The sequence below is a fragment of the Moschus berezovskii genome, chromosome 11, assembly GCF_049115385.1.
Source record: "Moschus berezovskii isolate FMDL1 chromosome 11, NW_MosBer_1.0, whole genome shotgun sequence".
Taxonomy (NCBI): Eukaryota; Metazoa; Chordata; class Mammalia; order Artiodactyla; family Moschidae; genus Moschus; species Moschus berezovskii.
In genome coordinates, this window is record NC_142470.1 from 106,462,944 (window position 1) to 106,490,606 (window position 27,663).

General features: G+C 46.3%; 1 protein-coding gene across 3 annotated transcripts; it reads left to right on the forward strand.

The window, feature by feature from the left end:
• The first annotated feature begins 551 nt into the window (after nucleotides 1–551).
• Nucleotides 552–20,499, forward strand: STARD7 (StAR related lipid transfer domain containing 7). 3 transcript variants are annotated; one of them, XM_055399229.2, is made up of 8 exons: nucleotides 552–1,306; nucleotides 8,895–9,103; nucleotides 10,098–10,147; nucleotides 11,365–11,475; nucleotides 11,559–11,641; nucleotides 12,068–12,167; nucleotides 17,582–17,666; nucleotides 17,944–18,800. In XM_055399229.2, exons 1-8 carry the CDS (start codon nucleotides 978–980, stop codon nucleotides 18,045–18,047), a joined length of 1,071 nt encoding a protein of 356 aa, XP_055255204.1. In that variant the 5' UTR covers nucleotides 552–977; the 3' UTR covers nucleotides 18,048–18,800. The 3 variants fall into 3 exon arrangements, with proteins under 3 accessions (XP_055255204.1, XP_088697800.1, XP_055255203.1); XM_088841674.1 differs by lacking the exon at nucleotides 17,944–18,800 and adding an exon at nucleotides 17,805–17,857 and having other exon boundaries at nucleotides 554–1,306; XM_055399228.2 differs by having other exon boundaries at nucleotides 557–1,306; nucleotides 18,657–20,499.
• Nucleotides 20,500–27,663: the final 7,164 nt, after the last annotated feature.

Genomic DNA, 27,663 nt, shown 5'->3' on the forward strand with positions numbered 1-27,663 from the left:
TGTCCCACTGGCCGGCTCTCGGTCGAGGTGTCGCAGAGAAAAGATCGGTGCTCAGTGGTCTCGGCTCGTACAGCGCTTCCGGGAAAGCCAGCGGGGAGGCCGAGGAAGGCTCGGCAGGATCTCCATCCACCAAGGGCACCTACACCGTCCCGCCCGCAGTCCCCAATCTGGATGTCCCCAGCGCCTCGCGGACGCAAAGCCGAGATCCCACCCTCATCCTAGACTCAAATTCGAGGCGCCCATCGCAAGCCTCTCAAAACAATCGAGAGGGCACTGGGCCGGGTTCTAACGGGCACCTGACCACGGACCCTAGCGGGGCGGCGCCGGGGGCCGGAAAATGGCGGCGGCGGCGGGGTCTGCCGGTCACTCTCCGAGCCGCCCTTGACTAGTTCTCGCCGCCGCGCCACCTACCTTGCTAGCGAGGGGTCCAGGCCCGCCGGGCCAGGGGGCAGTGACGAGCACCCGGCGCCACCAATCAGAACCCGGAGTCCGGGCCGCGCCCAATCAGGGCCGGGGGCGGAGACTGGGGATAGGGTGCAAGTTGGCAGCGCATGTGGCGGACGCGGAACGCTCGGGATCGCTTCTCCAGCTTCGCCGCTTTCCGCGCGCTCTGTACCCCGGCCCCTGGCGCCGGCCTGGGGAAGCCGAGGAGGCCGGGGGCCGAAAGGGCTGTCCCGCTGTTGCCCTGCGGCGTTGCGGCCGGAGCTGCGGAGAGCCTGCTGCAGCGGTCGCGGGCCCACCGCCGCGGCCGGTGCCTCGACCGACTCTCTCGTAAAGGAGACTTCTCCTCAGCGGTTGCTGCAGAGGGAGAGGGAGGACCTGTTGGACCGTGAGACGGCTTCGGGGCCGGCCAACTCGGGGGACTCGGCGAGAGGGCGCCCGCACCCTCCCGGCCTCGTTCCTTCGGCGCCGGGAGCGAGGTGTCGCCCTCCTCCGGGCGCGCGGCGTGTGCTCGGGGCCCCGGCGGGGCGAGCGGCATGTTCCCGCTTAGGCCGCCGGCCGGCCTGGCCGCCTGGCTGGTGGGCGCGGCGGCGGCGGCGGCCGGGCGCGCGGGCGCGCGGGGCGGGGGCCTGCTCGCCCTGCTGGCCAATCAGTGCCGCTTCGTGACGGGCCTGCGCGTGCGGCGCGCGCAGCAGATCGCGCAGCTCTACGGCCGCCTGTACTCCGAGAGCTCGCGCCGCGTCCTCCTCGGTCGCCTGTGGCGCCGGCTGCGCGGACGTCCGGGCCATGCCTCTGCCTTGATGGCGGCGCTCGCCGGCGTGTTCGTGTGGGACGAGGAGAGGATCCGGGAGGAGGAGTTGCAGAGGTGGGCTCGGTGGCGAGGTCGTGCTTTCTCTCTGGGGTCGGGGGAGGGCGGGGGCGGTGGGGCTGGGAGGTGGAAACCTTGAAACCTGGGCCCGGCCTTGGCGATCACTGTCTCCCGTTCACCGGGTGGTACTGGAAGTGACGATGCAAGTAGTTTGATCCGGTTGTAGCAGACCCACGTTTCTACATTGCCTCTGCGGGTTAACTTGATTTGTCTAATTAGAAATAACTGCAGGTGTAGGCTAGTGGAGAGGGGGACTTTGGGGGAGCGTGCCACTATAGAAATAACGTTTTGGGGTCTTCCCTGGTGGGCCAGTGATTAAGAAGAATGCGTTTCTAATGCAGGAGGTGCAGGTTCCATCCTTGGTCAGGAAACTAAAATCCCATATGTCGCAGGGTGCGGCCAATTTTATTTTTGACTATTTAAAAATAACATGGGAAGTTGGTATTGGAGACATGTAAGCTATTGCTCATGTAATCTTTCATTCTTTCAGGAAGATGCAGAGGCTGCCCAGGTGGCACCGTGGTAAAGGATTTGCCTGCCAATGCAGGAGACGTGGGTTCGATCCCTGGTTGGGGACGATCCCCTGGAGGAGGAAATGGCAACCCACTCCAGTATTCTTGCCTGGGAAATTACATGGTCGCAGAGATTAGGACTGCTGAGCAAGCACGCGCGCATACAAGGTGCAAAAACCAAACAGGTTTTAAAATGGGCCCGAGGATGTAGATATGCGATTTACAGTTACTTTGTTCCACATGGGATTTCGTGAGAAATGCCAAGAGAGCTCTTTTGTCATTGTGACTCATGGCAGGATTATGAGACTGGAGAGTTTGCCCTCCGGGGACAAACCAGTAGCCCACATATTTTAACCTGAAAGAATTAGGTCAGTTTTTCTTGCTACTTCCATGAGAACTCCAAGAGTTTCATTAGGCTCTGTAATCACGTTGTCATCTTCAAAAACTTCTGTGAGAAGTATAGTACCATTAGTTAAATTTGTTAATCTGTGGTTCTAAACTGAACCCTTAGAGTTTTCATGTATTATCATGAGGAAACCTTGCTTTGGGTCTTGCTTTACATTGTCGCTGTATTTTTTTTTTTAAACAAAAAATGTGTGTCTCTCCACATATTCTGCCCCCTGAACTCTGAAACTGATTTCAAGAACCTCGGATAGTCCCCCACCTCAGTTGAATTCCAATACAAGTCTATTCTAGTCATTTCTTTTGTTAATTCACACTTTTGGTTAGGAGAAAGTGGAAATATTTCAGTAAAGTTAATACTGTGATCTGTCTGGAAGTGTAGCCCCCAGATGCCAGGCAACACTGTGAGTTGTCGGTAAATGCAAAGTATTATCTTTCGAGCTGGTAATTTTCCTAGCAATAAAAAGGACTGTTTTACAAATGCAGTTTAAACTCATAGCCATGAACCACCTTACTCAAAAATGTTAAGGTATCAAAGCATGAGAGGTGGTCTGCCTAGTTTCTGTCAGTGTTTTGGGGTATTTTGTTCTCAGTTGTGAGAAATATGGGAAGGTAACTTTTTAGTTGTAAAATTACCAATCAACTGAATTTGCATTCTGTTTTTGATGATGATGGAATACCCATGTTCCACAGTCATGAAGTTTGAGGGGAAAATTCCTAGTTGGATTTGGTTTGGGAAAGAGAAAGACCAGAAAAGGGCCTCTGGGTGCCCTGTTGGGAATAGGAGTTGAGTAGTGTTGGGGCCCGGGTGATAGATTTCATACTTTTTCATGTATTTTTATTGATGATACATTCTAGAACCGCTGTTCAGTAGCTCTCCCGTTTCCAGGAGCTGGAGGGGAAAAATAGGATAAGAAATAGATGTGGTAAACATTTGAGTCCATAGTCACTACCCGCTGTGGAAGAAAGAAATGAGACAGTTGAAGCACTTTGGTTCTAATCCAGCTTCTAAAGAGGTATTGTTTTGTATTAACCCGCTTGGGGTTAATACAGAAGCTTAGACAAAGGCCAGTAAGAGCACTTACGGTGCCCTTTTTGACCCTCTCCAGCCTTGTTCCAGTAAGGCCCTCATTTAACTCTCCATGTCTAGTTCATGCTTGAGTTCAGTCATGTACTTAAAATTTGATCAAGTCTATTTTGAGGATTTTTAGAAATGTTATCTTGAATGGGGGGGCAGGTGATATGCTGTCAACTGTATGTTGGTTGTATGGTGAATTCAGAGGTCTTTGTTCTCCTAGCTTGTTTGTGTTTTATTATTAATTATTTTGGTTGCACTGTGTGCGGCTTGCTGGGTCTTAGTTTCCTGGCTGGGGATCCAAACCACGCCCTTGGCAATGAAAGCAAGGGATCTTAACTACTGGACTGCCAGGGAATTCCCAATATTTTATTGAATAAAATATTCTGGGTACAGGTTAGTCTTTTTAGGTTTGGTTGTTTTCTTAATGTATATTTTAAACTTTTATATTGGTGTGTAGCCAGTTAACAGTGTTGTGGTAGTTTCAGGTGAACAGCTAAGGGACTCAGACATACATACACACGTATCCATTCTCCCCCCTCCCCACTCCCTTCCCATCCAGGCTTAGGCTTTGTGCTGTATTTTGTTTGCTTTACAGGATGCACTGCTGAGGTTAGATCTTAGGTTTTGTTGGCACTGGTTGGGTGATTTTGGGTAGCTTCCAGAGTGAGCACAGTCCACTGTGCCTCGGGACATGTGCCTTTCTCTCATTGTTCGTGGAAGAAGAGCGTGACTGTCCCATGGCCCGTAAGTCACAGCCTTTGGCTCTCTGTGCCATTTCTGTACCAGCTCGTCCTGGCACACACTCCTTCTGATATTGCTGTTGTCACACAGTGATGGGTTGTAAGGCTCCCTTTCTGAATGTGAACATCTTAAATAGGAACTCATTCATTGAGAATCAGCACGAAAATTTGAGGAAAGAAGTAAATTGTACTCATTGATAGTCCAGGTATAGAAATCAGGTCTTCTAAAGCTTAGTCTAGCTTTCTTACCTGACTGACTTCAATTAAATGACCAGACAAAATAACTTTTAACCACTGTTTTTGGTGCTGGCTGGCATTCTGTGAGTGCAGGGCAAATCTAATGGAAAAATACTAGTAGTAATTTTTTTTATTATTATTTTGGGACATTAAAAAAATTACAGGAACAAAAAGGAAGTTAAGAAATATGAAAGACTAGTGGAAAATGTTCCATTAATTTCCCTCCTCTTTTTAAAAAAACTTAGAATTCATTGCTCTAGAGATTTGAATAAATATATACCAATAAAGTTTCATGAAGAAAATTGGCCGTTTTCCTATTTCAGCCTTTAAACTTTTCACTGTGCTGTTAGATAAATGATCAAGAAAAAGTCCTTTTGGCTTAAAGGGACTTTTTTCCCCCACTGTCACGTAAGGATGTTTTTACTTTCATACATTCTTAGATAATCAGAACTGTGTAAAAGCTGAGTTTTCTTTTTTTTTTTTTCTGAGATTGTCTTCATTATTTGATGGTTAACCAGTTGGCTCAGAATTGCAAGAAGCTTTTGATGTCTCGTTTCTTGGTATGTCCCGTGGCAGTTGTTCTTCAGAGTCTTTAACTTTGACAATAATTGGGAATTTGAGGGGGGGATCATTGAAACAAAGCAGTGTTACTTTGGTAAATTACTCATTACAGGAATGGCTTCATTTGAGTCATTTTAGAGCCTTATATTAAGCTCTACACTTAGGGTAGGATTCCCCTAGATGAGCCCAGTATGATTATACTTGTTTTTCTGTTTTCATGATTTTACGCCTTCAATTTCCAGAGCTTTCATACAGCCTTTCTTACATGTTGAAATGACTCTCGTTTTGAAGAAAGCATTGACTATCTTTCTTTGATCCTCTTACTGATCTGGTTCTGTTGCTATTTTGGGTTTAATCTCTTTTGTCCTTCCTTCCTTCCCTTGTTTCTTAAATCTCTTAGGCAACCATCCCCTCCAAATAAGATTTGACACAGCAAGCTGATGAAATACGTAGTGAGAGGTTTGTTTTTTTTTCTTCTCACAAATGATAGTGACTGTGCTGATGATGTCTGTCATGTCAGCATTTAGAAATTGAGACCCTTCTGAGATTCTTAAACCTGGGACAGTGATCATTGATGTTTTCATGATGCAGTCTTCTTCTAGCATTCATATTGTGCTGTACGAAGAGTGAGTGTCACACCTTCACAGGACATTGCTGTCCCCCCTAGGGACTCAGTCTCATGATTTTTCAAGGTCACCTTTGACCTTTAATCTTAAGAGGCTGATTAAGCAGTGGGTCAGAAACTCTGTACCACTTTGAGTCTTAGAAGGCCAGTAAAAATATATAGGCATAGTTTAATAATTTTCTTAAAACCATATTACTATATAATTTTATGAGCCGCTGATGTATTTTTCTCAAGGCATTCCTGCCTCTCTTCATTATGTGGTAAGGACATTCAAGAGTCCAGCTTAATTTTTTTTCGAGGGTGCTTTACTAGTCCTCAACAGGCCATGATTGGTGATGCCCGCATTGTTGTTCTCACAGTCAAAGCTAGCTGTGTCTTTACTTTTGCTTTCTCCTCTGCAGGACCTTATTGCCTACTCTAAATTTCCTTCCCTATTTCTCTATGGTTTTTGCAATGGTAGCAGTCAGTCCTATTTTGCAATGTTTAATTCACATGGAAACTTTTAAAAAATGGTTTAAACATTTTCATCAGAACATCAATATAAATTGACTGGCTAGGGTTATCAGTTGCAAACAGAGAAACTGATACTGGTTAACTTTCTCCAAAAAGGGTTAGGTTAACCTCCAAAAAGGTTTCAGAAAGGTGTTAGGACACACAGAGGATTGATGGAAGGCCAGAGAGAACCCAGGTTGGCTGGGAGGATAGCCAAGACCTGCTATAGGAATACTCTGCTTTGGACAGCATTGCTGGTTTTGTTTTCCCCAGATCTGTTGCATTTCTCCCTCTGGATAAGTGAGGAAATCTGAAAGGCCCTGTGCCTTGTGTTATTTCCTCAAGACTTGTATTGTTTCCTCAAGACTCGAAGCCTCTCCCAGAAGTCTCTGATTAACCTCATTTGATTAGGCATTAATGTAATAACTGCTAGGGCGTAAGAGGTGGTCTGGGCTGTATCTCACCTGTTTGGGGGTTCTCCTCAATAGGAAAAGATTTCAGGTGGTCAAAACACAAATGTCCTCGCACATAGATACTTTCATTGAAGTTCAAAGCTTAAAAATCATAGAATTTGAGTAAACCTTCAAGGAATCGTGTGCTCATGTTATAGGTGGAATGGGGGAGCCTTGGCAGGTAAAATGACTTATAAATCACAGCTCGAGTTGGCAGAGCTGGGTGTAGAACCCAAATCTCTGCACTGTTGTTTGGATGGTTCTAAACTTTTACTCATGGGTTACTGGTATGATTTTGAATTTTCGACTTCTAAAGCAATGTATTAATGTAATCTTTTAATAAGAATTTGAATTATTGAGGCCTACCTCCCTATTTATTTTTCTCAGTTTATTCTGTGAACACTTACTGAGCATGTAATGTTTACCAGGTACTTGCTAGGAGCCATTTTAGTAAGGAGGATAGGCATAAAGATAGATTAATTATAATATAGTGGATTATGTTTCTGTGGAGGAATAAAAGTAAATGTGTATGGTTAACTGTTTCTTTTAGTTAACCTTGAACTTTATGGGTTTTTTTAAAATTTATATTTTTATTTATTGACTGCACCATGTCTCGGTTACGGCACATGAGATCTGTAGTTGTGCCATACACACTCTTATATGTGGGACCTACTTCCCTGACCAGGGATTGAACCGTGTCCCTTGGCATTGGGAGCATAGAGACTTAGAGGCTGCACCACCAGGCAAGTCCCTTTGTTCGGTTTTTGAAGGTTAGAGAGGAGAAAGAAAGGGCGTTTCAGACAGAACATGTCAGTAGGTGGTATCTTCAGTCTTGAATTGTAAAAGTGACATAGTCAGCCAGTAGTCTTGCTTTCCTAACTGCTGTTTAAAGATTAAAGGGAAAACTGTGTTTTTTTTTTTTTAAATGGTGCTGGGACAACTGGAGATGCATTTGCAAAATAGTGAATTTATACCCCATACCTCACACTGTACACAAAAATTAAAATGGGTCAAAGACCTAAATGTAAACTAAACTTGTGGAAGAAAATATAGGCATAAATTCTTACGATACTGGATTAGGCAGTAGTTTCTTAGATATAACACCAAAAGCATGAGCAGTCAAAGAAAAAATAGATTAGTTTGACTTCATCAAAATCGAAAACTTCTGTACAGCAAAAGTTATTATCAAGAAAGTGGAAAGACAGCCCACAGAGTCAGAGAAAATATTTGTAAATATTTAACAGGAGACTTTCGTTCAGAATATATGAATAACTTAAAAAACTTGACAGTAAAGACAACCCAATTTAAAACAAAGATTTCAATAGATCTTTTCTCCAAAGAAGATACACATATAGCCCATAAGGACATAAAAATATGCTCAACGTCCTTAGTCATTATACCCACTAGGATTGCTGGAATCATAAAGATGGATATTAACAAGTGTTGGCAATGATGTGAAGCAGTTGGAACCCTCATACATTGCTGATGTGAATTTAGAAATGGAAAAACTGCTTTGGAAAATAATTTGGCACTTGCTCAAAAAGTTAGTTTCCTGGACCCATTAAAGCTACCCCTAGGAATTTACCAAAGAAAACTGGAAGCTTTCGTCTGCACACAAGTTGCATGCAGTATCTATAGCAGTGCTGTGCATCACAGCCAAAAGGAGAAATGCCTGCCTGTCCACCACCTGATGAATGGACAAACAGTGTGATGTGTCTGTATGATTTATCCAATACAGTGGAATAGTATTCAGCCATAAAGGCAGTAAACTAGAGCATGAGTGAGACGTGTATATATTACTAAATGAAAAGAGCCAGACCCGAGAGGCCATATTTTGTAAGATTTCATTTATATGAATTGTCCAGAGAGGCAAACCCATGGAGACAGAAGTAGGTTAGTAGTTGTCAGGGGCTATAGAAAGTAGCTGCTGTGGGTAAAGATTTCTTTGGGGGCTGGTGACAGTGTTGTGTAATTGGTGGTGATGGTTGTACAACCTTGGGACTATACTAAAAAGCACTGATTTGTATATAGTAAAAGTATAATTTTTTATAGCAAGTTAATTATCTCTCTTTAAAATAAAGGAGGAAAAATACGTAAGTACTCTTACAATGTGATAGGAAGACAACCGAATTAAAAAATGGGCAAAGGATATCAAATGACATTTCATAGGCATAAAATATGAGGGCTGATTATATGGCTAGTAGTAAACACTTTACATGTAAATTTAATTTTTATAATCCACCTTTGAAGTAGGTACTATTATCATCCCCAATTTACGGGTTAAGAAATAGGGATTGTTAAGTAATTTAATATTCTGATTGATGAATGTTAGACTGGGATTCAGACTCAGGAGCTCATATTTTTACTCCCTACACTTTATACTGTTTTAAACCCACACCGCTCTGTGTAAGTCTTTGTGTGGCCAGTTCATTTTTCAGGACTGACTCCAACCACCCCACCATGCCTGTTGTTTTCCTCCTCTCCAGATCCATTGATGAGATGAAACGGTTGGAGGAAATGTCAGGTATGTTTCGGAGCTCTGGAGTTGAGCGCCACCCTCCAGAACCAAAATCTCAGACAGAAAGGGTTGAAGATTCAGGAGGCAAAGAACAGCCATGGGAGATGGTGATGGATAAGAAACACTTCAAGCTGTGGCGGCGTCCCATTTCAGGCACCCACCTTTACCAGTACCGAGGTGAGCCTGGCTGGGCTGCTGGGGGTGTGTTCTGCCCCAGCAGGTGCACGGCACTCTGTTCTCTTACACTCTCCATTCTGGTGTTGTCCCGGGAGCACTGCCCTGGTGTGCTGTTGTTTCTCCTGTCCCTGATGACAAGGGATCATGGCATCGGGTCCCATCACTTCATGGCAAATACGTGGGGAAATAGTGGACACAATGGCTGACTTTATTTTTCTGGGCTCCAAAATCACCGCAGGTGGTGATTGCAGCCATGAAAATAAAAGACGCTTACTCCTTGGAAGGAAAGTTATGATCAACCTAGATAGCATATTACAAAGCAGAGGCATTACTTTGTCAACAGAGGTCCACCTAGTCAAGGCTATGGTTTTTCCAGTGGTCATGTATGACTGTGAGAGTTGGACTGTGAAGAAAGCTGATCACCGAAGAATTGATGCTTTTGAACTGTAGTGTTGGAGAAGACTCTTGAGAGTCCCTTGGACTGCAAGGAGATCCAACCAGTCCATCCTAAAGGAGATCAATCCTGGGTGTTCATTGGAAGGACTGGTGTTGAAGCTGAAACTCCAATACTTTGGCCACCTGATGCGGAGAGTTGACTCATTGGAAAAGACCCTGATGCTGGGAAAGATTGAAGGCAGGGGGAGAAGGGGACGACAGAGGATGAGATGGTTGGATGGCATCACTGACTCGATGGACATGGGTTTGGGTGGACTCCGGGAGTTGGTGATGGACAGGGAGGCCTGGCGTGCTGCGGTTCATGGGGTCGCAGAGTTGGATACGACTGAGCGACTGAACTGATGACAAGAGTTATACTCTGCTTTGTTATACTCTGCTATAGGTTGTCTCTGTCATACTTTGCTGCCCCAGTGTGACTTCTGGTTTCTGAATCTGCCTTTGAGATCTGTACGTCAGTACTCTGCAGTTGAAATGCAGTTAAGTGATAGGAATAGAGTGAGTGATGAGTGTGGCAAACATTGCTTATTCTTTGTTCTAGTGTTTGGAACCTACACAGATGTGACACCGCGGCAGTTCTTCAATGTTCAGGTGAGTACATTTCTCCTCCCAGATCAGGAGCTGCTAAGCCTTGAAGTCCTCTTGCCATCGTCCACATGAGTGATTTCTCTAACTCGTAAGACACTGGCTTCAGTCCATCCGTCTCTCTGCCCCTCATTTCACGTCAGATAGCCTCTGGGTGAGCCTTTGACTTACAGTTTGCCTGCTGGGGATGAGGCTAGCTCTGCTCTTTATAAGGCTGTTGGGAAGATCAAATAGAGGAAGGATTTGAGTGCTTTAATAGATTTTATAAGACTTTATAGTTTTTCCCCCCTAAACAGTTTGAGGGTAAGTTACATACCCTTTATTCCAAAAGCCTTCAGTGTGTATTTCCTAAAAAACTGCACACATTCTCCTAACTAGCCATGGTACCGTTATCAAAGTCAGTAAGTTTAACTGATGCAACTCTGATAGAATCTTTGTATTCCAGTTTTACCTGTTTGCTTAGCGATGTCCTTCCCCGTCAGTATACAGATGCAGTCAGGACTTAGCAATCTGGAACTTGTCCGCAGTAAAGGTGTTTGTTTAATAAAGATAAAAGTATGTGTTCAAAGACTCTGTCCCTCCTTGCGGGGAAATACAGAAAAGGGGAGCTGGGATCACCTAGAGTTCTATAGAAATTGTTTTTTCCTTCCTGGAGTTCTCGTGTTTTACTGGACTTTGAGGAACTAGTTTGGTGATTATAGCACCCACTGCTAACACACAAGTGCACGCTTTCCCCTAAGCACTGAGTTCTGTCAGTCTGTATTGCGTTTTTGTTGATTTGAATGTGTATGATATATGTCACTTTGAGATTCCTTAGTTCTTAGTGATGTTAGAAATTTTAAAAATAATGCAGCTTGTGTTTGTGTGAGGTGTCTGCCTGGACTTTTGGACTTTTTGTCTGTTTAAAACCTTTTGGAATTATTTCACCCTTACAAATTTCTATCACTGTCTACTGTATTTTCTCTAGACATATCTATGACAATATTTTTAAGATTCACTTTCAAGTAATGAGATTGGCCTACAGGAAAGGATTTTATTAAAGGACTCATCTGTAGTAAATACAGCTGTGTCTTTGATACTTGGGCACTGCCTTTTAGGTCAGATCACTGTTTCAGAAGAAGGTTCTTGGGTAAGAGGCCCACTCATCTGGAGAAGTAGTTACTCATCTTCTGTAGCTTTGTTTTGGCTCTCTTGTGTCTTCATGGTCTTTGCTCTTTCTGTAGCTGGATACAGAATATAGGAAAAAGTGGGACGCCCTGGTGATCAAGCTGGAAGTGATCGAGAGGGATGTGGTCAGTGGCTCTGAGGTTCTTCACTGGGTGACCCATTTTCCCGTGAGTATTGTTGCCTCTGGTTTTGCTTGGATCACGTCCACGTGAGACAGAGCCCTGATCCTCCCACCCCTCCTCTTCTTTAGTACCCGATGTACTCACGGGATTATGTGTACGTTCGGCGGTACAGTGTGGATGAGGAAAACAACGTGATGGTGTTGGTGTCACGGTACGTGTGTTGAACAGTGGCTTCTGCTGAGTCCCTTCAGCTTGGCCTTCATTCACACATGTCTGGTGGGAGTCTGCTTGTCTTGTGAGTGAAGCTGGGGTGCCGTGCGTCCCAGCAAGAATGTGAGAGGGCTGGGACTGGTGACTGTCTCAGAGGGTTGAAGGGATGCAAATCTTTCATCAGGCTAATCCTTCAGTTCCTTAATGCTGATAATTAAAGAGACACTGTCTTCTTCAACACAAAGCCTACTGAGACAGGAGACACCGAGTTAACTCTCTCTGTTTTTTTAGAAGTTAGTGTGTATTCATTCATGAATTTTCTGATGTAGTCATTTAAAAGTTAGGAGGCTGCCTTTACTTCATAACTCCGGCTCTGGTGGTCCTGTGTTAGACGGTCCTCAGTTTCTCTCGCTTCTCTCCTTGCCAGGGCTGTGGAGCACCCGAGTGTGCCAGAGTCTCCGGAATTCGTCAGGGTCCGATCATATGAGTCCCAAATGGTTATCCGTCCGCACAAGTCATTTGATGAGGTGAGTTGTACGTCATCTGAGATGTGATGGGTTAGCGGTTTATGAATTTTCTCAAGGAATGCCTTTTGTCTGAACAGGGGAGGGCGTGCTGGTTCTCCAGTTTTTGCATCGGATCCAGTGGAACTTGCTTAAACAGTGCAGGTCTGTGGCCTGAGAATTTGCATGTCTTAAGCTCCCAAGGGAGGCTGGTGCTACTGGCCTGGGAACCCCGTTTCAGGACCCCTCCTCTAGCATGGTGTACCTGGGAGACCTTTGAGACAAAGTAGTGATGACCCCTTGGCTCCTGTTACCTGAGGGGCAGTTATGAGAAGACGGCGGCCCTGACTCATACAGGCTTGTTGGCAGCATTCTGAGGAACCAGAGCGAACTACCGTTCCCATCAGAATTTCCCCACAGTGGGCAGAACACGTAACACATTTCTAGACTCCTGTTTCCTTATCAGTACTGTCTGCTTTCTTGAACATTTTGTGACATTTCTTTGCAAAGAATATTTTCTTCAACTTAGTGTGGTGTTTTATTTTTGATGTTTTAGCCAAATCTCTGTTGCGCGTTCATATTGATTGTGGTGGTTGCTGTTTTTAGTCCTGTTCACTTTGAAATCACTGTTTCTCCCCATCACTTGTGTCTCAGAGCTGTATGACTGTTCTCTTAGCTGTGCTTTTGTTTTCAGCAAGTTGTTTTATTTACACCGCCTATATAATGGGACTCTTAAGTGACAGAAACCGTGGTTTGCCTGTCAGTGTGGTGGTTTACGGGGAGGTGTGTGTTGACGTATGTACCGTTTTAGAGCAATGTTTTTTTTTTGCGCGTGGGATCTTCACCACCAGGGGTCGAACCCCTGCATCGGAAGCTGAGTCTTAACCCGTGGACTGCTGGTGAAGTCCCACAGAGCAGTGTTGTTTAAACAGACTTAATTAGTGCTTGAAAAGGAATGAATAGAAACTGAATGTAAGCATATTTTATGAAACTTTTGTTTGATTACATATGTACAAGTATATGTGAGAGAGAGGCTGAGAAAGAAAGAACTTGGTTGGCAATGTAGAAAGTATTGTTTCCAGCATGTTGTAAGTAAGTACAGTTAAACATGTTTCTAAGTCCTTGCATTAGAAGCAAGAATGTTGCTATTGCCTGGGCAGGCTGGGGACTGTGGGAGTTAGAATTATGCCTCATGCTTTTCTTTGATGTTGCTTCTGAAATTTGAACCTTGTCCATGTATTTCCTATTTGGGGGGAAAAACGTGACTCGAGTCCCGGCATTACTGCTTTTGGAAACCCTGACCGTGAAATAGCTAAGGCAGAGTTGGGCCACCAGCGGAGTGTGTCGTACCAGTAAATAGCTTCTTTCAGCTGAGGTGGGGCAACAGTATGAATTGTCTGTGTAAGTATTGTAGCATATTGTGGCAAGCTCTTAGGAGAAAGATAAGACTTGAGTTGGTTCTTGTTAAAAAGCAGCCTCTAGGTAGAGGAAACGGAGAAGGCAATGGCAAGCCACTCCAGTACTCTTGCCTGGAAAATCCCATGGATGGAGGAGCCTGGTAGGCTGCAGTCCGTGGGGTCGCTAAGGTTCGGACACGACTGAGTGACTTCACTTTCACTTTTCACTTTCCACTTTCACACCCTGGAGAAGGAAATGGCAACCCACTTCAGTGTTCTTGCCTGGAGAGTCCCAGGGACAGGGGAGCCTGGTGGGCTTCCGTCTATGGGGTCACACACAGTCGGACACGACTGGAGTGACTTAGCAGCAGCAGCAGGTAGAGGAAAACAGGAAGGACCCTGGAGGTAGAAGACAGGATTCCATGATTCAGCCCCAGACAAAGGAAGGAGGGAAACTTGGACGTTGAGAGACTCAGTGCTTAGAAAGGAAGGCAGAGTTTAGGGAGGAGTGGTGATTACCTTGACCGAGTATAGAAGATACTTGAAAATCAGGCAGCTGACTTTGGATTTGCCAGATAGAACGTAGATCCTGAGCCAAGGTGTGGTGTTTTTGTTTTATTGTGGCTGTGCTGCCAGATTACAGGACCTCAGTTCCCTGACTGGGATTGAACCCAGGCCACGACAGTGAAAGCCTGGAATGCTCACTGCCAGGCCATCATGGAGCTCCCCAGTTTCACTTTTTATTACGGAAAATTTGAGATGTAGACAAAAGACAAGCAGAGAGAATAACATAGCACATGGACTCTGTGTCCTCCCTCAACTGCAGAGACCACACTCTTGGCCAGACTTGTTTTATCTGCACTCTTTCTGGTCACTTTCCCACAACCCTGATTTTTTTGAAGCAGATTCTAGTTTTGCTGTAGAAGAACCGAAGAATTCCTCTGTACATATTTTAGTATTTATCTCAAGAAGAAGAGAGATTTTTTGAAAACGTAATATCGTATTCCCTAATATCTAATATCTGTAGTGTTCAAGCTTTCCTGATCATCCATGAATTTTTTTGTATTTATTTGAATCCAGATTTCGGATGAGATCCAGATATTGAAATGTGTTCACACTGTAGCTTTGCATCTGTATCTTGAGTTCTCCCTCCTTTTTTCCCCCTTGGAATTGTATTTACTGAAGAAGCAGTTTCTTTGTCCTGGATTTGCTGGTTATGTTCCCATAGTGTCATTTAACGTGTTTTTCTGTCCCCTGTGTTCCCTGTATGTGGGTACTTAGAGTTAGAGGCTGGAACAGATTTAGGTTATTTGCTTGGAGCAAGACTGCTTTATTAAAAGGTATATAATGTCTGATATTGCCTTTTTATACAGTTCATGGGGTTCTCATGGCAAGTATACTGGAGTGTTCTGCCATTCCCTCCTCCGGTGGATCACATTTTGTCAGAACTCTCCACTATGAACCAACAGTCTTGTGTGGCCCTGCATGGCATGGCTCATAGAGTCATTGAGTTAGCAAGCCCCTTCGCCACGACAAGGCTCTGATCCCTTTCTTTGTGAATTTGGAGGTGATTGATGAATATTACTCAGCTCAAGTATTTCATTAGAAGTTATAAAATACTATTTGTATGAATTCTTCTTTCTTTCTTCGCTTATTTCCATTTATTAGATGACATACTTGAAAGTCGCTCAGTCATGTCCAACTCTTTGCAACCCCATGGCCTATACAGTCCATGGAATTTTCCAGGCCAGAATACTGGAATGGGTAGCCGTTCCCTTCTCCAGGGGATCTTCCCAACCAGAGAGCGAACGCAGGTTTCCTGCATTGCAGGCAGATTCTTGACCAGCTGAGCCACCAGGGAAGCCAGTACTTGAAAGTTTATACATTGACTGTTTGATTTCCTATAGTTCACAGAGGAAAGGGAAATAAGAAAGATGCTGATTTTGTTTCCTTCATTTACTAGTTTTTAAAATATTGAACTGGTTCTTTGAACAAGCAGTCCTCCAAAGGTTGAAGTTTTTATTTTTTAAAGAAATGATGGGTCTTACCTGGTGTTCCAGTGGTTAAGACTCATATTTCCAATACAGGAGGCCTGGGTTCAATCCCACATGCTGTGCGGTACAGTCAAAAGAAAAAAAGAGATGCTATTAGAAACTCAAAAATTTAAGCATATCTGGTTTGCTTTACAGTCCCTTTTATCTGGGATCCTCTTATTGACCAGAGTCTTTGTGACTTGACCTCAGAAACTGTCTTCTGGTGCTATGTTTCAGGTTCACCTTCTATAGTTCTAGGTGTGAATCTGAAAATGAGCATTTCTTCTAGGAGCCTTAATACCACACTTTGGTGTCTAGAAGTTCTCATATTTCTGGGCCTGTTCACTCTTAAGAGTAATTTAGCTTACATCCCTGTTCTTTCTATCCATTTAATCCCTTCTTCCTGACGGCAGCTGTTTTCAGTTTTGACTTTTTCCAGTATAGGCAGTAGTGGATGAGAACCCAGGACTTCGACTTCTCAGTCCAAGTGTTCTCTGGGAAGGATCATGTCAAGTTTTTATATGTATATTAGCTCAGGTGGTCTCCTAGCCTGTCTTTGTGATGTCACTGCTCCCACTGTGCAGGCTTCAGCTCTCCTTCCTTTTTATTCCTGTGGTATTCAGTGTATGTCTGTCACAGCACCTATCTGTCCTGTTAATTGGAAGCTCCTGTGGGCAAGGACTGCATGTTCTTATTTCCCGTATAGGGCCTAGCATGGTGCCCAGACACGCAGACGTTCAGAGAGCTGTTGAGTAGATGAGTAAAGGACTAACCATCTCTCCCAGGGAGTGAAGAGGGTGGGCTTCAGTGCAAAGGCGTGAGAGTCACAGTGCTGCTGTCTACAGTTGTGGCCAAGTGCAGACTTGGGGCCTCCATGGCAGTCCGTTGGTTAAGATTTTGCCTTCCAATGTAGGGGGTTTGGGTTTAACCCCTGATTGGAGAGCCAAGATCCTGTAGCCAAAAACCCAGAACATAAAACAGAAACAATAACAAATTCAATAAGGAGTTTTTAAAAGTGGGTGGAGCATGTTTGCTTCAGGCCTCTCCGGGGATCAGGACCCCTGTAATCTCTAATCTGTGTCTTCAGTGTGCCGGTGAGAGGGCTGAGTCGGCGAGAGTGGGTGCCTGGCCCTGTGGTCAGGATTCTGGGTTCGTCTTGCCTCTGGTTGAATCTGTGGGTGAGCTTGAGCACAGTCCCTTCGCCTTTTTGTGCTCAGTTTCCTCATCTGTGAAATGGGGATTAGCAGCATCTACATTATAGGATTGTGAGGAGCTGAAGCAGTTCCTGACACATAGTTGTAAGTGCCGTGTAAATGTTTGATGCTCGTGTTAATAGTGGTAGTAGTAAGAGTTAATATCATTTTGATAAAGATTAAGATATTTAAACATGGTGGGGTATGTGTTGAGGTCCACACCCACATTCTGAGATTGACTAGAAAGACGCATAGGACCCAGCTGACAGTGTACTCACAGCTAAGATTTATCACAGTGATGGGAGGATACACAGCTGGATCAAAAGGGGGAGATGCAGGTGGGGTCTGGAGGAATCCCTGCGGGCTCCCCGCACTCCCTGTCCCGTGAGGGCTCTCGAAACACATCCTCTCCAGCCACAGAAAAGCAGCAACATGTGTGATGATTCTGCCTGGAGAAGCCCAGTGGAGACTTGGTGCCTAAAGTCTGTATTGGGGCCTGGTCACATAGGCACCCTCTGCCTAGCACATCCTACAGTCCCAGACCCCAGGGGGAGAGCAGGGGCTCAGCAGGAAGCACATTTTTTGCACGGAGGAGGCACAGGGAGTCCTAGAATACTTAACTATTGACCGAGGTCAGGCAGGCCCCAAGTTCCGGACGCCACTGGGGCAGCCTCACTAGATAGAACCTCTCAGGTCTTCAGTGTTAACTCTTTTCTGCTCAGGGTAAAAAAAAAATGCCGCTCTCCGCCCCAGGGTCCGATCTTGGTTATTCTGTGGCACTGGGTACCTTCATCTTTGCTGTTTTTCTTTTCCAGAACGGCTTTGACTACTTGCTGACATACAGTGACAACCCCCAGACTGTGTTTCCTCGCTACTGCGTTAGTTGGATGGTTTCTAGTGGTGAGTGGGTGCTTGTGCATGGGGCCGGGTACTTGGGCTGAACGTTTTATTTTTCTCTAGCTTCTCAGTGGCTTCAGAGAAGTTAAGACTTGTTTCACTGGAGGCCTTCCAAGTTCATTGTTGAATACTGTCTTGAAGGTAGTGAAGCCTCCAGCTGCAGTTTGGAGGGGTGAGCATTCTGGAGTCCCAAAACGAAGCCTATGCCCAGAGGTGAATCGGAGAACGTTTGCTTAATACGCACTGTGTACATTAATACATTTACACATTTTCTTCTTAGATCGTGTCGGAAGCCTTAAAACATGTGGTTATAGGACGGTCCACTGGAGAAAGGGGCCACCACCCTTCTTAACAAAGGCAGCAGCACATCAGTGCTGTGATTGATGCATTTTTCCTGGCCAGTCTCTTCCCTTAGAGACAGCTTCATGAGATTTTCTCTCTTCTCTGTAAGCCGTGTCTTAACCCTTCGGGGGGATGGAGAGGAAATTAGGTGTTTCTAATGTTTGACATTTTTCAGCAAAATTGGCTGTGCCACTGATAAGTGATAATTGAATCACATAAAAGAGAGCCTTTGGGGACTTAGATGGCTTGATCAATACCCCTTTTCAAAGGATCCCAGAGGTCCTGGGTGGTTTTCACTCCCTGTAAGTTTATTGTTTGTCAGCAAGGCTGTGATCTCTATAAGGAGGTGTTGACTTTCCTACCTGGAAAGAAACAGGCCCTGCTAATTTTGAGCCTCGTGGCTCAGCGGTAGAGAATCTACCTGCTGATGCAGAAGACTCAGTTTTGATCCCTGGGTCTGGAAGATCCCTTGGAGAAGGAAATGGGGAAACAGTAACTCACTCCAATGTTCTTGCCTGGAAATCCCATGGACAGATTTACGGTCCACGGGATCGCAAAGAGTCAGACACAACTGGGTGACTAAAACAATGAAAACATGGTGAACCTACTGGCTTGTGTGTCTGCCGCCCAGATTGCCCTCTCTCCCAACAGGCATGCCAGATTTCCTGGAGAAGCTGCACATGGCCACTCTGAAAGCCAAGAACATGGAGATCAAAGTGAAGGACTATATCTCATCTAAGCCTTTGGAAGTGGGGAGTGAGGCCAAAGCTGCCACCCCATCTTCTGAGCGCATGAGTGAGGGCAGCTGTGGGCCTGCCCGCATCGAATACGCTTGACAGGCCCTGGGGGAAGCGGGGCCAGGTGGGTTCCAGCCCTTTGTCGGCGTCGTCACGCCCTCCGCTGCGGAACAGGGTGGGTTCGAAGGGGTCTGCTACAACCACCACCGCAGGCTGATTCAGTACTGGTGTCCACTCTCAGAGCCCTGCTGCTCTGTATCGGAACAGAAGGAGGTGGCATCTGAAGGGCCTGGTCACGTTCTTGGGCCAAGTGTTTTGAAAGTGGTGTTTCCTGGAGCTCCTCTGCAACCAGCCTTGCCTCAGGCCGGAGGGGACAGCATCCTTTGCTTTCTCTGCCCACATTCCGTTCTCAGCCTCGGTTCTGCAGCAGTTTGGGTGGGTTTCCTTTGGTTCTGAAGGTCCAACTGGACCACTTGGACGGTTGAGTCTCCAATGAGGGGTCATGGCCGGGGGCACTCTAGGTCACAGTCCTGGTGTTGAGGGGGTTGTGAACTATTGCTTGGCAGCGTAAGTGCCTTGTCCTCGCCTTCTCCTGTCTCTAGGGACATAAAGTTTGTACCAAGAAATGTCAATCTCCACCTCCCATTGCCGTTCCCCACACAAAGCAGTTTCCCTTGAGTCAGCCAGTTCTTCGGTATTCATGTGCTGCCTGTCTCCCATTTACCAAGAACACTGGGAAGCTAATGTCAGACAGTAACTCTGTATCATCAGTGTTTTTGATAGGATCAGTGGAGATGTGCAAAACATTATCCAGTTTAGCTTTGTGTGTTGGTTTTTTTTTAAACTTTTGTGTTAAAAAAATGGGGGTGGAATTAGGGAATGAAATAGGAGTGTTTTCCCATAGTTGGGACTGTTCAGACACCACCGTTTTGATTCAGGCATTATTTCCACACTTTTGGGTTTGACTTGATGCCCGCAAATTGGCCATCTTGGGAGGCTGAAGGCAGAGGGGTGGGGGTTGGGCACCTCCCTGGAAGCTTTAAGAGCTGCAGACAAGCTGTGAGCAGACAGATATAGTCGGTCCCAAATGCTCATATAAGGGGGATGTGATTCACGTGACCCTGTGAAAAACTGTTTGTCCTATTCCGAGCTAAAATTAAGGCAAACCACGCTGTTCAGATAAGAGTCACTGTCAGATGGGATCGGCCTGGCCTGGCTAACGGGGCTTATGGTCATGCTGCACTCTGACTGGGAGCTTCGGAACGGGCTTCAGATCCTCCTCGTCCCCCTTATTTCTTAGAATACGAACGACCAGATTTCCCCCACCCCCACTTGCTACTACCCTTTTGTGTTGCTGAAAGAGGAGCGAAAGCTGAGATTAAGCCCCTTAACCTTTTTGTGGCCTAAGTTTTGTGCCAAGGAAATGCCTGCCCACTCTTGACGTCTTGCAGTCTCGGCTTCGTGGGCAGACCAGAGGGGTGCCCGACAGTCCCGCTTCTCCCACCGGTCATGTCTCCCTGCTCCTCCACAGGGATGGGCCCCTGGGTTGCACTGGCGCTGAGTGCCTGTGCCTTGGGGCGGGGTGGTGTGGGCGAGCACCGTGAGTGCACTTGGGTGAAGGGGCTGCGGTGCTCGTGTGCAGTTTGGTTTGACTGCACTCAATGTTGCTCTGTGCAGTTACTTACGTCATCGTAATGATTTCACTCCTGACTGTGATGTGTTTACCAGATGCGTGAATAAATACATAAGGGTTGGTATGAAGGAATGTGTCTTTGGGCACACGTTGTCAAGGAAGTCTTGCACACTGGGCTTATTTCTTCCTGATGAAAAAGCATATTCCCGCTGGCAGAGTTGGCACACGAAAGCAGCAAGGTTTGGTCTTCCCTGGCGGTAACTGACACAACACCTACCACCTTGTCTATAGGCTATAAGGCCTTTCCAGGTGACCAGGTTGGCAGTTGAAAACAGACCCATTTCCACTTCCTGGTCTGGATCCCCTGGTAACCCACACCCTTTGCTTTAAAAGGATGGACTTGGCGGGAACAGCGTTAGAAGAGTGGCAGTGCCTCCAGCCTGGGTCTGGAGAGGGGGCAGTGAGCCCCAAGACCCCAGGGCGTGGTGGGAAGTGTGGTCACACAGGTGGTTGTGCCGGGATGCAGGTTGGTGCCGGGTGATAGGTCCATCGACGACACCAAGCACACAGCGAGTTTTGAGTGTATGTTGGTGTTGCCTGTGGAGACACGAGGTTAACACAAATGCACACCCAAGACTCGCAGCCCCTCCACACTGCTGGGAGGTCCTCTCAGCTGGCAGACCTCCTGTTAGAGGTCGTGGACTGTGGGTACACGTGGGTCTGTGTAACCCCTCACTGGAGAGCTGGGTGCTGGCCTTCACCCTGCTTGGCACCCTGGCCACTGTCCAGGCTACGTGTGAACACTTTCGCGGAGAAGCAGTTGGGTTTTTAACTGAGAGCCGTGTTTGTGTTGCCAGACAGCTCCAGCTTTCAGGAAGTTCTTTACATTGACACCAAGTGGGCCTCATGCTGTCTACTGAAGGGTCAAGCCCTGAGCTTGAAGCAGCACTGGAAAACTCCTGTGGAAGAGCCCTTCATTTTCTTGAAGGTGGTGCTCATGTGACAGCTTTTCCCAGGCTTTATGTCACCAGCAACTTTAAAAATCCTCCAACTTTTTGAGTACTTCTCTGGCAGTCCAGTGGTCAAGACTCTGCCTTCCAATGCAGGGCATGTGGATTTGATGCCTGGTGGGGAGCTAAGATCCCCCATACCTTGTAACCAAAAAACATGAAACAGAGGCAGAAGCAGTTTTGTAACAATTCAATAGAGACTTTAAAAATGGTACACATCAAAAAAATGTTTTAAAAAATTCAACTTTTTATTTTGAACAATTCTATTCATACAGAAAAGTTGAAAGAGTACTGGTAATAAAACCTGGTATACCCTTCCCCTGCCTTTGCTGGTTGTTAACCTGTTGTAGTGTGTGCTTTATCTTCCCTGTATACACTCTGCTATGACTGGACTGTGTCCTAAAGTGTGTATGCATGCTGGGGCCCTAACCCCCAATGTGATGGAGATAGGTTTTTGGGAAGTGATTAGTTTAGATGAGGTCATGAGGGTGGAACCCCATGATGGGATTAATGCCCTTTATACGAATTGCTGCCAAAGTTGATCTCCCTCTGCACCACATGAGGAACATGAAAAGCCAGAGAGCCCTCACCAGGGTTGTGAGAAATCTGTTGGTTAGGTCACTTTTGTCTGTGGCATTTCATTACAGTGGCCTGGTTAGACTACTCTACTTTTTCATGACCATCTGAAGGTAAATTGCAAACATATTTCATTAAATACTTGAGCATGGGTTTTATTTTTATTTTTGGCCTTGCTGTGCAGCATGCCCTATCTTAGTTTCTTGACAAGGGATCGAACCTGTGCCCCATGCAGTGGAAGCATGGAGTCCTAACCATTGGACTACCCGGGAAGTGCCTGAGTGTGCTTTTTTAATATATATATAATAAAGATACTCTGTGTAAACTACGCTGCAAATAGCATACAGATAAACTGTCGTACATAATATCTGATAGCTCATTAAAATTTCCTCGGTTGCTCCAATGACTCTATCAACCCATCCCCCAAATTAATGTCCTATTAAGTATATGTTGCATTTGTGTCCTTTGTCAAGAGCAGCTAAGTAGCTAAGTTAGCAGCCTGCCCTTTGTAATGTAGCTTCATGGGTGCCTAAGATAATTTAGTGCCTGCCTTCCCCATGCTCAGTCATGTCCAACTTTTTGTGACCCTGTGGGCTGTAGACCTCCCAGGCTCCTCTGTCCTTGAAAATTTTCCAGCAAGAATACTGGAGAGGGTTGCTATTTCCTCCTCCAGGGGATCTTCCCAACCCAGGGACTGAACCCCTGTCTCTTGTGTCTTCTGCACTGGCAGGTGGATTCTTTATCACTGTGTCACCTGGGAAACCCTTAGTGAAATGTAGTTTTCAAACTGTTTGGGAACTCCCATACCTGGCCCCCACCCCTGGCTACTTACCCCAGAACTGCAGGTGGTGGCAGCGGTACACTGTCACACAACCTAAAGGATACAACATAGGCTGCAGCTCCCTTGATCTGCATACTACTAACATAAGCTGAAGTGTCATTAATTTGTCACCTGTCTTCTCACATTGTTGGCTTCTGTTGTGCTTGGGATAGCACAATCACTGAGCATCTGCTGTGCCCAGAGCACTGTGCTTCATGCTTTCGTGCAAGATCTTATAATCCTACCTACGACAGCTCTGCGAGAATGTAGCTATCCCTGTTTTATAAGCAGGAAATGGCATCAGAGGTTAAGTAATTTTCTTGCTCAAAGTCACACAGGAAGTGACAGAGCCAGAGTACGGACCTAATTTTGACCCTACAAAGACCGCTGGCAAATGGCTTCAAGCTGGGCTAGTTTCTCATAGATGGCATGTTTAAATCCTTCCCAGGGCTATTGACTTACCTTGGAACCTGGATTGTGGGCTTTCTTTTCATCCCCCTGTTCAATTTTATGTGGTTTTAGTCTTGCCCTACTGCCTGGCTCCATTATCCAGTTACCCATTGTTGGATGGTGCTCTTTCTATGAGTATTAGAAGCAATAAATATAATTTCTCTTCTGAAAATTTCAGGACATACACCACTAGCATGACACATGGGTCAGTATAAAGAGGTGGGGCAGTTTTCTTGGGGTCCTTGTGAGGTAGCATTTTCTAAATGTTTATACTCAGAAACTAGTCTCTGAACCCAACATAGGACAGGAGTTTGGAAATTCTTTTCAAAATGAAAACATCCTTCAGAAAACCTGAGAACTCTGATTTCTAGCAAATAACCTTGAGAAGTGTCTTAAATTAAACTATAGGGACTTCCTGGTGGTCCAGTGGTTGAGAATCCTCCAGCCTGTGCGAGGTACACAGGTTTGATCCCTGGTTGGGGAAGATCCCACATGCCTTGGAGCAACTGAGTCTGTGGGACACAACTACTGAAGCTCTCAACGCTTAGAGCCTGTGGTCCACGACAAGAGACGGCACTGCAATGAGAAGCCTGTGTGCAGCGATGAAGACCCAGTGTAGCCATAAATAAATTAAAAAAATTAAACTATAAGCTCTGCATGGAAGTGATTTTGATGCAAGATGTGTGTATTTTTATAAACCTCAGTAGTACTTGAAAGTGGAGAAGGAAATGGCAACCCTCTCCAGTGTTCTTGCCTGGAGAATCCCAGGGACGGGGGAGCCTGGTGGGCTGCCACTATGGGGTCACACAGAGTCGGACACGACTGAAGCAACTTAGCAGCTTAGCAGCAGCAGGACTTGAAAGAGTGTCATTTCAAAGGAACTCCCAGGCTACACACACACAGTTGCTTTATTATAATCAAGCCCTCATTCTAGTTGATTCTGGTCCACAGATGAACTTAAAAACTTTTTCAGACATAATTTACAAATGATCTAACTTTATCATCTATTTTTGAAGAGCCTGAGAGTGAAAAGTGTTAGTCGCTCAGTTGTGTCCAACTCTGCGACCCCATGGACTATAGCCCCCCAGGCTCCTCTGTTCACGGAATTCTCCAGGCAGGAATACGGGAGTGGGTTTCTATTCCCTTCTTCAGGGGATCTTCCTGACCCAGGGATCGAACCTGGATCTCCTGCATTGCAGACAGATTCTTTATCATCTGAGCCACCAGGGAAGCCTAATTTTTAAAGAGCCTCAGTTCAGTTCAGTCGCTCAGTTGTGTCTGACTCTTTGCGACCCCATGAATCACAGCACACCAGGCCTCCCTGTCCATCACCAGCTTCCGGAGTTCATTCAAACTCATGTCCATCGAGTCGGTGGTGCCATCCAGCCATCTCATTCTCTGTCATCCCCTTCTCCTGCCCTCAAGCCCTCCCAGCATCAGAGTCTTATCCAGGCAGTCAACTTTTCACATGAGGTGGCCAAAGTATTGGAGTTTCAGCTTTAGCATCAGTCCTTCCAATGAACACCCAGGATTGATCTCCTTTAGAATGGACTGGTTGGATCTCCTTGCGGTCCAAGGGACTCTCAAGAGTCTCCTCCAGCATCACAGTTCAAAAGCATCAATTCTTCGGCGATCAGCTTTCTTCACAGTCCAACTCTCACATCCATACATGACCACTGGAAAAACCATAGCCTTGACTAGACGGACCTTTGTTGGCAAAGTAATGTCTCTGCTTTTTAATATGACTTTCCTTCCAAGGAGTAAGCGTCTTTTAATTTCCTGGCTACAATCAGCATCTGCAGTGATCTTGGAGCCCAAAAAAATAAAGTCTGACACTGTTTCCACTGTTTCCCCATCTACTTCCCATGAAATGATGGGACCAGATGCCATGATCTTTGTTTTCTGAATGTTGAGCTTCAAGCCAACTTTTTCACTATCCTCTTTCACTTTCATCAAGAGACCCTTTAGTTCCTCTTCACTTTCTGCCATAAGGGTGGTTTCATCTGCATATCAGAGATTATTGATATTTCTCCTGGCAATCTTGATTCCAGCTTGTGCTTCTTCCAGCCCAGCGTTCCTCATGATGTCCTCTGCATAGAAGTTAAATAAGCAGGGTGACAATATACAACCTTGACGTATTCCTTTTCCTATGTGGAACCAGTCTGTTGACCACACCTAAAAAGATAGCGTGGTGGTTTGAAGGCAGTAGTGTTTGGGTGTTTTTGTGGTTAACGCATTGTATCATATCTTAAAACTGCTGATCATATGAGTTAGGATTATGTTCAGCTTTGAGGGACAAGACTAACGTCGATATTCTTTTCTGAATGTTGCTGGTCCAGACACGGTGGCTTCCCGTGGGTCCTCCCAGACCCAGGCTCCTGCCTCACAGGGGGTTGAAATCAGTTACATCAGAATCTGGAGGGTGAGACCCAAGTGTTCTGTTATACTTGTGAATGTATTACAGTTTGTCAGTGCTTATCCTAGACGGTGGAGTCCAGAATGGCACCAGTCTCTGTTTCCTAGCAGAGGAGCAGCATGAGAGCAGGGACTGCCTCTGCTCGGTGCCCGTAGACCCATTCCTCCTCCAGCCATCATGTCTGTGCTCTGCTGGCAGGAGGCAGCAGGGGGAAAAGAGACCATCTTTTCCCCGAGGACACTTTCCAGGATGGCACACCATTTCTGCTTACCGGCTTGGGACCAGAACTTAGGCCAAAGACCATGCCCTACTGCTGACAAGTAGGCTATTCTTTGAGCAGCCTTGTGCCCAGTAAAAATTCAGAGGGCATTTGCTGAGGAAGAAGGAGTGAGCAGAAATGGGGGGCATTTGGCAGGCTTTGCCGATTTATAGCTCAAATAGAGCTACAACTGTAAGTGTATCACTTCCAAGACTCAGGACTTCGTTAGAAAGGCAATAATGGCAGGAGATATTCTAGTTTGCTAAGGCTGCTATAACAAAGTACCACGGAAATTCCCCAGCAGTCCAGTGGTTAGGACTCTGGTTTGATCCCTGGTTGAGGAACTCAGATCCTTTTGCCATGCACAGGAACTAGAGCCATGCTTGTTTATTCTAACAAGATCCCAGGGCACTAAGGTCCTGCATGCCTTGCAGTGTGGCCAAAAGAACACAAAGCAATCAAAGTATCAGGGCTTCCCTGGTGGTCCAGTGGTTAAGAATCTGCCTTACAATGCAAGGGACACTAGTTTGATCCCTGGTCCGGGAAGATCCCGCATGCCATGGGGCAGTTAAGCCCATGTGCCAGAACTGTTGAAACCTGAGGGCCTAGAGACTCTTCCGCAGCAAGAGAAGCCACTACAATGAGAAGCCTGAGCACCCAGCTAGAGAGTAGTCCTCACGGCAACTAGAGAAGGCTCGTGTATAGCAATGAAGACCCACCACAGCCAAAAAATAAATAAGTCTAAAAAAGAAAATCCTACCCCCCCCCCCAAAAAAAAAGTATCACGAACTGATGGCTTAAACAAAAACGCATGGTCTCCCAGTTCAAGAGGCTAGAAGTCGGAGCAAGGTGTCAGGAGGGTGGGCCTCTCCCAGGTGCTGGTGGTCAGTGGCCCTCTCTGGCCTCCCTTGGCTTGAAGATATAACTCTCCCATCCTCCACCACCCTTGGCCTTCATGCTCATGTGGCCTCCTCCCTGTGCGTGTGTCTAGGTCCAGATTTTCCCTTTTTGTAAGGACACTGGTCGTATTGGTGACAGGCCCATTCTATTCCAGTATAATCTCATCTCACCTAACTAAGGACATCTCAGTGGCACTATTTCCACATGAGATCACCTTCCCTGGTGTTCAGGGTTAGGACTTCAACATCGGAACCTTGAGGGGCCACAGTTCAACCCAAAACAACGGAAGATTGCAGAGAAGTCAGCTTCAGAATGACTTTCAAAAGCAGTGGCCCTCTCGGGACTCCCCTGGCGGTCCAGTGGTGAAGACCGCCTTCCAATGGTGGGGTGTGGGTTCCATCCCTGGCCGGGAAGCTAAGGTCCCACATGCCTCTCAGCCACAGAACTGAAACATAAAGCAGAAGCAATATTGTAACAAATTCAACAAAATCTTAAAGGGGGCGTCCAGAGCGACTGCCCTGCCTGGCCGGGGTCACCTGCCCTGCACTTCAGTGGGGCAGCAGCAGGGGGCAGGGCTGCACTGCCTGCTGGAGCTCGCTCTCAGGCCACCCGTGGCTGCTGGAAGCGCATGGAAACCGCCGAAGTTTCACTGCGGTCTCCTTGGGCATCCCCACCCCTCCCTCGGAGCCTTCACTGGCATCAAGACCTATCAATCAAGGAGAGAGGAAGTGGGTCAGACAAGCACGGCCTGAGTGGATGTGCAGAGTAGGTTGGTGAGAAGAGGAGGCCGAGGGGGAAGGGGGGTGTCTCAGGCCCCCAGCTCTGGGGCGAGGAGAGTGCCTGGGAGAGGGTGGGGG